The 11371-nt window shown below is 40.8% G+C and overlaps 1 protein-coding gene across 1 annotated transcript; it reads right to left on the bottom strand.

Annotated features, from left to right (window-relative positions):
• Window positions 1-1992: 1992 nt before the first annotated feature.
• LOC137352923 (G-protein coupled receptor 15-like) lies at window positions 1993-3154 on the bottom strand. The gene has a single exon (XM_068018778.1). The coding sequence runs from the start codon at window positions 3133-3135 to the stop codon at window positions 1999-2001; it is 1137 nt and encodes a 378-aa protein (XP_067874879.1). The 5' UTR covers window positions 3136-3154; the 3' UTR covers window positions 1993-1998.
• Window positions 3155-11371: the final 8217 nt, after the last annotated feature.

Consider the following 11371-nt stretch of genomic DNA (forward strand, 5'->3'; position numbering starts at 1 on the left):
TTCTGAACCCAGCGAACTGTATTAATCACTCTCTCTCTCTCTCTGGGACCAATGTTCGAGTCCCAGGTATTTCTGGACCCTGTGTTACACCAAGCTACTCGATATTTCAGTTGGAGTCTCTGCTGCACCTGTTTTGGGGCCATTTTCAATGTTCCCTTCCTCAATGAAAGGGAAATACTTGGTCAGTTCTGAACATTTTAGAGGAGGGTTGGCTGATAGAGGAGGAAAATGGAAGAGGATGGGGTGAAGAGGAGGGGGAGCGGTGACAGAGAAGAAATGAGAGGAAGAGAGGGGAGAGGGGAGGGGAAAGAGTGAAGAGGAAAGGGGGGAGGGGAAAGGTGAGGGGAGAAGAGAGGAGAGGCATGGGGAGAAGCAACAGCAAAGGGAGGTGGAGAGGAAGAGAATGGAGGGCAGAGGAAAGGACAGAGAGAGGGAAAGGCTTTTGTTAAAACGCTCCTTTAAAACCTCCCTCTTTGACCAAGCCTTTGGTCACCTGTCCTAATATTTCCTTATGTGGCTCATGGTCCAATGTTGTCTGGTTTATGTTCCGGTGAAGCACCTTGGGATGTTGTATTATGGGAGTTGGGTAGGAGGTACAGCTTCCTGTATAAGCCTTCTCTCCACTAGTTAACCCATTACCAATGACTGTGTAAAAAATAACCGCAGGGACTGGGATCATTGCCTTACAGGATCAATCACCCATAATCATCTCTAGTCTCAACGAGTCTAGTCTCAGGAGATAAGGGCTTAAAAGTTCTTGGTTACAATGAGAGACTGTTGGGAAATCCATATTTGGTTGTACAGGTCCAGTCATGTCCAGTCTCTTGCCCATCAATCTCTAACACTCCACGTTGGTTTTGAATCCCAACACACGGTGATAAACACACTCGAGATTTCCCGCCATCTCACAACCACCTAATACTGGACCAAGAAACTATATCTCTTAATATTACTTATCTTAAATAAAGAGTCCCGGTCTCTGCAACACCAGATGTCCATTTAGTGCTAACCTATCCATCCCTGGGATAAGGTGCAATGTTCATCTCCCAACGATAGAGGCAATGAGTCTCTTGGGACACTGACTGTTCCTCTCGTGTGTCCCCAATCCATTTCCATTATCTCAGTGACCTCTTGTCCTGGTTCTATCCAATGGGGAAAGATGAAGGCTCCACATACATTCCCGAATGGGTCTTGAAGTGACATCATCTGTCCTTGGACGGAGAGCTGCCATCTTGGTTGGTCAATGTAGGGAGCAGACCATTCCTCGCAAGAGTCTATAGAATTACACAGCCTGTACAGCACAGGAACAGGCCATTCGGCCCAACAGCTCCATGTTGGTGTTCATCCTCCACACAAGCCTCCTCCCACCCCTCTTCATCTCACCCCATCCTTTCCTCTCCTCTCCATTCTCTTCCTTTCCCCCTCCCTTTGCCATTGCTTCTCCCCTCACCCTCTCCTCTCTTCTCGCCTCACCTCTCCTAAACCCTCCACCTTCTCCTCTTCAATCTCTCCCCTCTACCTTCCCTTTTCTTCCTCTCATTTCTCCTCCCTCTCCTCTATTCCTTTCTCCCTCATGTGTTTATCCAGCTTTTCCTTAAATGTATCTATACGATTCACCTCAACCACTCCCTGTGGTAGTGAATTTCACATTCTCACCACTCTCTGGTGAGAGGTTTCTCCTGAATTCCCTATTAGATTTATTAGTGACTATGCTACATTGATGGCCCTTAGTTTTTGTCTCCCCCAGCAAGTGGAAACAAATTCTGTATGTCTACCCTATTGAACCCCTTCATAATCTTAAAGATTGTCCCTTAGCCTTCGCTTTTCCAGAGTAAAGAGACCCAGTCTTTCCTGATAGTTATAACCTCACAGTTCTGGTATCAGCCTTCCTTCTTTCCCCTCCTACAGGGCAGGATTATCTTGCTCCTTTCCCCTCCCATATCATGCCAAGTTCAACCCCCCCCCCTTCCCCATCCCAATTCCCCCACACAGTCGGGATCAGGGTTGTAGATTGGAAGCCCATGTGGTGATCCTGAGGGCGTGGTGGGCCGATCTCCTCCTGTAGCTGGGGTCTTCTGTAATCAAGGTGCTGGACAGAGATCTGCTGGGCTGGCCGTCGGAGGTGGTGGAGTTCTGGCTGAGGCGAAGGGCCTTGAGGCAGGGCAGGAGCAGCTGCAGCATGGCCTTCTGGATGGAGCTGTCGTGGAGGCAGTAGATGATCGGGTTGGAGCAGCTGTTGGCGAAGGCCAGGGGAGCGCTGGTCACTATGCCCAGCTCCACTGCCCTCCGGAAGCTGCAGGACCCCACCCCCACCCCCCAGCGGAGCAGCAACCCCAGGAACCGGAAGATATTGAAAGGCAGCCAGGAGATCAAGAAGGCCATCACCACCAGGAAGACCACCCTCATTGACTTCCTCAGCTTGACATCTTGCTTCTTGCTCCTCCTGTAGTGGAGGCAGAGCTTCTTGGCGATGGAGCAGTAGCAGACCAGGATGACGAGCATGGGGCAGAAGAAGGTCAGGACCAGGTATGCGAGGGAGATGTTGGGGTTGGTGGTCTCCGGGTCTTCCATGCAGTAGGACACGCGCCCCTCGTCCTGCGTCTGGATGGTTCTGCTGTGAAGGACGGGCAGCCCCAAGAGGAGAGAGGCAATCCACACCACCAGACAGGCCAGCACCGTGTAAGCCTTGGAGCGGAATCTCCTGGAGCGGAGCGGGTACACGATGGCCAGGTAACGGTCCAGGCTCATACAGGTCAGGAACAGGACACTGGAATAGGCGTTCACAGCCACCATGTAGCCACTCAGCCGGCACAGCAAGAGGCCACTCCTCCAGGACTTGCTCCAAGCCTCAGCGTCCACCCAGAGCGGCAGGGTGACCAGGAAGACCAGGTCGGCCATTGCCAGGTTCAAGACGAAGATGTCCATCTGCCTCTTGGCCCTGCACTTCAACCCGATGGCTGAGATCAGCAGCCCATTGCCCAGGAATCCGGTCACAAAGATCAGGCAGTAGACAAGGGGCAAGATGACCGTGGACTGGGGAAAGGAGGCAGGTTCACACTCCTCTCCTTCACTGACCCCAGTGGGATAAGACTCGTAATAGTTCTGGTCATAAATATAATCTGTGACGTTCTCCATTATCACCTCTTACTTCGCTCTTGGTCTCTCTGTTTATCAAAGTTGTTTGTCATCTGATGGTTGCAGAGACTCATTCCCTCCCCTCCCCCAGTATCTGATTGGTGAGCAGCCGGTCTTATCTCTGCAAGATCTGACTTCCTGACCCTCCCACCTCACCGTCACCCCCACCAACATCTTTCTTTTTTTTGATGATGGTGAACTAGGTTTCACGGAAAACCTTAACAATCCCGTGTTCCTCCTCCCTCTCCACCTCTCCCCATTCCCTGTATCTTTTTCCTGTCCTCTCTACCCTCACCCACTGTCCCTTTCTCTGCTCTCTTTGTGCCCTCTCCGTACTCTCTCTCTCTTTCTGCTAACCTCCAACTCTTTCTTTGCTCTCTTTTTCTGTCTCTCTTGCTCTGTCTCCCTTTCTCTGTGTCTCCCTGACTCTCTTTCCCTCTGTCTCTCTGTGTCACACTCTTTCAGTGTCACTCTCTCTCAGTCTCACTCTCTCGCTTTGTGCCCTCTCTAAACATTCTCTCTCCATCACTCGCTTTTTCTGTCTTTCCCCTCATCACTCTCGCCAACACTATTGAATCTGCTTCCACCGCCCTTTCAGGCAGCACATTCCAGATCACAACAACTCACTGTGTAAAAACATTTCTCCTCATCTCCCCCTCTGCTTCTTTTGCCCCTTATCTTAACTCTGTGTCCTCTGGTTACTGACCCTCCTGCCACTGGAAACAGTTTCTCCTTATTTACTCCATCAAAACCCCCTCATGATCTTGAACGCCTCGATTAAATCTCCCCCTTAACCTTCTCTGCTCTAAGGAGAACAATCCCAGCTTCTCCAGTCTCTCCACATTAACTGAAGCCCCTCATCCCTGGAACCATTCTGGTAAATCCCCTCTCCAAGGCCTTGGTATCCAATAACTAAATAAATTCTAACATGCTGTAATACGTTGCATTTATAAAGCGCCTTTAAAATAGTAAAACGTCCCCAGGCATTTCACAGCAGCATAAGTTCAACAAAATGAGCCACATAAGGAGCTATTAGGTCAGGTGACCAAAAGCTTGCTCAAAGAGATAGGTTTTAAGGAGCATCTTAAAGGAGGAGAGAAAGTTGGAGAAGTTTAGGGATGGAATTCCAGAGCTTAGGGCCTAGGTAGCTGAAGGCAAAGCTGCCAATGGAAATCAGGGATGTGCAAGAGGCCAGAATTGGAGGAGCACCGAGATCTCGAGGGCTAGGGCTGTTACGGAGAAAGGGAGTGTTGTCGGGCTGGAGGAGGTTATGGAGAAAGGGAGCATTGTAGGGCTGGATGAAGTTATGGAGAAAGGGAGGGACAAGTCTGTGGGGTGAGAAGTATCCTGAAATCAACAGAGCCAACATAATACAAAACACTAAAAATATCAAAACACCCACATCAGAAGGCAGAATAACCGAAAACATCATAGTTAAAATATAAAAAACAGAGGCCTCACTCAAAACACAAAACACTTACACCTCAGAACATACAGACAATATCAACGTTGTTTTCTATGTTTTTACTGAAGAAATAACCATGATATATTAACAAGTGAGATACAGAATCCAGTAGACTAAAGGTATTGTTTTCTTAAAATATTATCTTGGTTACTCCAGATAATTCAAGGATCTTTTTCACCAAATAAAAGAATGATCCAGTAATTTAAATTAAATAATATGGCAACATAGAAATTAATGCTAAATATTACATTATCCAGTAATTTAAATAATATAGGAACAGAGATTTAATGTTAAATATTAAATAATCCAGTAATTTAAATTAAATAATATAGGAACATAGTGACTTAATGTGAAATATTAAATTATCCAGTAAATTAAATTAAAGAATACAGGAACTGAGAGATTTAATTTTAAATATTAAATTTTCCAGTATTTTAAATGAAAAAATATAAGAACATAGAGATTTAATTGAAATATTAAATTTTCCAGTAATTTAAACTAAATAATAAATGAACACAGAGATTTAATGTGAAATATTAAATTATCCAGTAAATTAAATTAAAGAATACAGGAACTGAGAGATTTAATTTTAAATATTAAATTTTCCAGTATTTTAAATGAAAAAATATAAGAACATAGAGATTTAACTGAAATATTAAATTTTCCAGTAATTTAAACTAAATAATAAATGAACACAGAGATTTAATGTGAAATATTAAATTATCCAGTAAATTAAATTAAAGAATACAGGAACTGAGAGATTTAATTTTAAATATTAAATTTTCCAGTATTTTAAATGAAAAAATATAAGAACATAGAGATTTAATGTGAAATATTAAATTTTCCAGTAATTTAAACTAAATAATAAATGAACACAGAGATTTAATGTGAAAATTAAATTATCCAGTAATTTAAACTAAATAATATAGGAACATAGAGATTTAATGTGAAATATTAAATTTTCCAGTAATTTAAACTAAATAATAAAGGAACATAGAGATTTAATGTGAAATATTAAATTTTCCAGTAATTTAAACTAAATAATAAAGGAACATAGAGATTTAATGTGAAATATTACATTATACAGTAATTTAAACTAAATAATAAAGGAACATAGAGATTTAATGTGAAATATTAAATTTTCCAGTAATTTAAACTAAATAATAAAGGAACATAGAGATTTAATGTGAAATATTAAATTATCCAGTAATTTAAACTAAATAATATAGGAACATAGAGATTTAATGTGAAATATTAAATTTTCCAGTAATTTAAACTAAATAATATAGGAACATAGAGATTTAATGTGAAATATTAAATTTTCCAGTAATTTAAACTAAATAATAAAGAAACATAGAGATTTAATGTGAAATATTAAATTATCCAGTAATTTAAACTAAATAATAAAGGAACATAGAGATTTAATGTGAAATATTAAATTTTCCAGTAATTTAAACTAAATAATAAAGGAACATAGAGATTTAATGTGAAATATTAAATTATCCAGTAATTTAAACTAAATAGTATAGGAACATAGAGATTTAATGTGAAATATTACATTTTCCAGTAATTTAAACTAAATAATATAGAAACATAGAGATTTAATGTGAAATATTACATTATCCAGTAATTTAAACTAAATAATATAGGAACATAGAGATTTAATGTGAAATATTAAATTTTCCAGTAATTTAAACTAAATAATATAGGAACATAGAGATTTAATGTGAAATATTAAATTATCCAGTAATTTAAACTAAATAATATAGGAACATAGAGATTTAATGTGAAATATTACATTTTCCAGTAATTTAAACTAAATAATATAGGAACATAGAGATTTAATGTGAAATATTAAATTTTCCAGTAATTTAAATTAAATAATATAGAAACATAGAGATTTAATGTGAAATATTACATTTTCCAGTAATTTAAACTAAATAATATAGGAACATAGAGATTTAATGCGAAATATTAAAATGTCCAGTAATTTAAACTAAATAATAAAGGAACATAGAGATTTAATGTGAAATATTAAATTTTCCAGTAATTTAAACTAAATAATAAAGGAACATAGAGATTTAATGCGAAATATTAAAATGTCCAGTAATTTAAACTAAATAATAAAGGAACATAGAGATTTAATGTGAAATATTACATTTTCCAGTAATTTAAACTAAATAATAAAGGAACATAGAGATTTAATGCAAAATATTAAAATGTCCAGTAATTTAAACTAAATAATAAAGGAACATAGAGATTTAATGTGAAATATTACATTTTCCAGTAATTTAAACTAAATAATAAAGGAACATAGAGATTTAATGCGAAATAGTAAAATGTCCAGTAATTTAAACTAAATAATATAGGAATAGAGGGATTTAATGTGAAATATTACATTATACAGTAATTTAAACTAAATAATAAAGGAACATAGAGATTTAATGTGAAATATTACATTTTCCAGTAATTTAAACTAAATAATAAAGGAACATAGAGATTTAATGCGAAATATTAAAATGTCCAGTAATTTAAACTAAATAATATAGGAATAGAGGGATTTAATGTGAAATATTACATTATACAGTAATTTAAACTAAATAATAAAGGAACATAGAGATTTAATGTGAAATATTACATTTTCCAGTAATTTAAATTAAATAATAAAGGGACATAGAGATTTAATGTGAAATATTACATTTTCCAGTAATTTAAACTAAATAATATAGGAATAGAGGGATTTAATGTGAAATATTACATTATACAGTAATTTAAACTAAATAATAAAGGAACATAAAGATTTAATGTGAAATATTACATTTTCCAGTAATTTAAACTAAATAATATAGAAACATAGAGATTTAATGTGAAATATTACATTATCCATTAATTTGGATTAAATAATAAAGGGACATAGAGATTTAATGTGAAATATTAAATTATTCAGTAATTTAAATTAAATAATATAGGAATAGAGGGATTTAATGTTAAATATTAAAATATCTAGTAATTTAAAATAAATAATATAGGAACATAGAGATTTAATGTTAAATTTTAAATTATCCAGTAATTTCAATTGAACAATATAGGAACATAGGGACTGAATGTTAAATATTACATTCTTAGATGTTTGTGCATTAGGAGCGTTTTTATAAAGGACACATCAAGAGCAAACGTAACTTGCTCCCCTCGAAATTAACTTTCACCAATTGCATAATGCTTTGGGTTAATGTTATCTTTTAAATTCATTGCAAGAATTAATCCAGATTAAGGAACAATTAAACAAAAGAAAAATCACAGTTCGCAACCCAGCCCATCCCACTGACGCATCAACTCAAAAGTCTAAAAACTGATCAGTTTGAAAAGACAACACCAATGTTTCAAGAGATTCTGGTTCAATCTGCTTCTCCTGTGCCTACTAAAATTTCTTCCTTTTGATATTTTTTAACCAATTCCTGACAACACTTGTCCTTTAAACTATCGCACATCACCTGTAATAAATCAAACAGCTTTGTATTTTCCGATCCTGGCTTCTGCTCAGGTGTCTTGTTTTTATTTTTTAAAAATAACCATTGCAGAATTTCCCCCAGCACTTTTATCGACCAACTAACCTGATGTATTTAACAAGATGTGGACTGGGCCAAGTTGCATTGCTCCAATCAGGAAATATCATTTGTGAACTGAGTCGACTGCACTGGTTCATTTGTGGACAGGACAATTCTCAAAACTGGATATAAAACAATGAGTAATAATGAGAAATTCTGGTACAAAGGTTGACTCATGTTGAGTCTGGTAATTGGCACGCAAAGTTACAAAGAATGAAAGCGGCAGGTCACAGCAAGGTGAAACAGACACGCAATAGGACCAGGACTTTTCCATAAACATTTCACACAATCTTCCTACTCAGTGAGTAGCCCTCTCACCTCTGAGTAGGAAGGTTGTGGGTTGAAGCCCCACTCCAGGACATGAACATCAATCATAAGGTCAGAAGAGGGATGTTCGCTGAAGATTGCACAATGTTCAGCACCATTCGCAACTCCTCAAATACTGAAGCAGCCCGTGCAGCAAGACCTGGACAATATCCAGGCTTCGGCTGATAAGTGGCAAGTAACATTCACGCCAAACAAGTGCCAAACAATGACTATCTCAAACAAGAGAGAATCTAACCATCTCCCCTTGACATTCAATGGTGTTACGAGTGCTGAATCCCCTACTATCAACATCCTGGGGGTTACCATTTATCAGAAACTGAACTGGAGTAGCCATATAAATACCATGGCTACAAGAGCAGGTCAGAGGCTTGGAATCCTCCAGGGAGTAACTCACCTCCTGACTCCCCAAAGCCTGTCCACCATCTACAAGACACAAGTCAGGAATGTGATGGAATACTCTCCACTTAACTGGATGCGTGCAGCTCCAACAACACTCAAGAAGCTCGACACCATCCAGGACAAAGCAGCCTGCTTGATTGGCATCCCATCCACAAACATTAATTCCCTCCACCACTGACGCACTGTGGCAACAACACACCAAAGCTCCTCAGACAACACCTTCCAAACCTGCAACATCTACCACCCAGAAGGACAAGGGCAACAGACGCATGGGAACACCACTACCTGCAAGTTCCCCTCCAAGTCGTTACTCCACAAAACAAAACAAAGGCAGCTGGGTAACAGTTAGAGGTGGGAAGAGGTCAGTGCAGGGATCTCCTGTGGTCGTTCCCCTCAGCAACAAGTATACAGTTTTAGATACTGTTGGGGGGGACGGCCTATCGGGGGCAGGCTGCAGTGAACGGGCCTCTGGCACGGGGTCCTGCACTGTGGCTCAGAAGGGAAGGAGGGAGAATGGGAGAGCACTAGTCATCGGGGACTCGATGGTGAGGAGTACCGACAGGCGGTTCTGTGGGCGCAAGCGAGACGCACGGATGGTTTGTTGCCTACCTGGTGCCAGGGTCCGTGATGTTTGTGATCGCGTCTTCAGGATCCTTAAAGGGGAGGGGGAGCAGCCAGAGGTCGTGGTGCACATTGGCACCAACGACGTAGGAAGGAAGGGTGGCACAGATGTTAGAAGTGAGTTTAGGGAGTTAGGCTGGAAGCTGAAAGCTCGGACGGACAGAGTTGTTATCTCTGGTTTGTTGCCGGCGCCACGTGATAGTGAGGCTAGGAATAGGGAGAGAGCACAGCTGAACACGTGGCTGCAGGAATGGTGTAGAAGAGAGGGCTTCCAGTTCTTGGATAATTGGACTGCATTCTGGGGAAGATGGGACCTGTTCAAACAGGACGGGCTGCATCTGAACCAGAGGGGCACCAATATCCTGGGAGGGAGGTTTGCTAGTACTGTTCGGGAGGGTTTAAACTAGTTTGGGAGGGGGATGGGAACCGGACTTGTAGTCCAGGGACCAGTGGGTCCACTCAGAAAGACAAAGAGTGTAGTGAGGTATTGGGGAAGGTAGCACTGTCGCAGAGGACAGATGGGCACGGAGAAGGGTTAAAGTGCGTATACTTCAACGCAAGAAGCATCAGGAATAAGGTGAGTGAATTGAAGGCGTGGATGGGCACTTGGGACTACGATGTTGTGGCCATCACTGAAACGTGGATAGGTGAGGGGGAGGAATGGTTCTTGGAGGTACCTGGTTATAGATGTTTTCATAAGATTAGGAATGGTGGTAAAAGAGGTGGGGGGGTGGCATTGTTAGTTAGAAATAGTGTAACAACTGCTGAAAGAATTTTCGAGGAGGATCTGCCGACTGAGGCACTGTGGGTTGAGGTCAGGAACAGGAAAGGAGCAGTCACCTTGATGGGAGTTTTCTATCGGCCCCCCAATAGCAGCAGGGAGGTGGAAGAGCAGATTGGGAAACAGATTTTGGAAAGGAGCAGAAGTCACAGGGTAGTAATTATGGGGGATTTCAACTTCCCAAATATTGATTGGCAACTCTTTAGATCGAATAGTTTGGATGGGGTAGTGTTTGTGCAGTATGTCCAGGAAGCTTTTCTGACTCAGTATGTAGACTGCCCGACCAGAGGGGAGGCAATATTGGATTTGGTACTAGGTAATGAACCAGGGCAAGTGATAGAGCTGTTGGTGGGCGAGCACTTTGGAGATAGTGATCACAATTCTGTAGCATTCACTGTGGTAATGGAGAGGGATAGGTATGTGCAACAGGGCAAGGTTTACAATTGGGGGAAGGGTAGATATGATGCTGTCAGGCAGGAACTGAGGAGCATAAGTTGGGAGCATATGCTGGCAGGGAAGGGCACGGTCGAAATGTGGAACTTTTTCAAGGAGCAGATAGTAGGGGCCATTGATAAGCATGTCCCTGTCAGACAGGGAAGGGATGGTCATGTGAGGGAACCGTGGTTGACAAGAGAGGTTGAGAGTCTTGTTAGGAAGAAGAAGGATGCGTATATAAGGTTGAGGAAAAAGGGCACAGGCATAGCTCTGGAGGGATACAAGATGGCCAGGAAGGATCTGAAGAAAGGGATTAGGAGAACTAAGAGAGGGCATGAAAAATGCTTGGCGGGTAGGATAAAAGAAAACCCCAAGGCCTTTTACGCGTATGTCAGAAATATGAGGATGACTAGGGGGACCGTAGGTCCGGTCAAGGACAATAGCGGGAGACTGTGTGTTGAGCCGGAAGAGATAAGTGAGGTTTTGAATGAGTACTTCTCTTCGGTATTTACGAATGAGAAGGGGTGTATTACTGAAGAGGACGGTGTGAAACAGACTGGTAAGCTCGAGGAAGTGCTCGTTAGGAGGGAAGATGTGTTGGGG

This window comes from Heterodontus francisci, chromosome 39, assembly GCF_036365525.1.
Source record: "Heterodontus francisci isolate sHetFra1 chromosome 39, sHetFra1.hap1, whole genome shotgun sequence".
Classification (NCBI taxonomy): Eukaryota; Metazoa; Chordata; class Chondrichthyes; order Heterodontiformes; family Heterodontidae; genus Heterodontus; species Heterodontus francisci.

Coding starts and splice junctions, on each gene's coding strand:
- LOC137352923 (XM_068018778.1), bottom strand. CDS start 3,135: ATGGAGAACGTCACAGATTATATTTATGACCAGAACTATTACGAGTCT.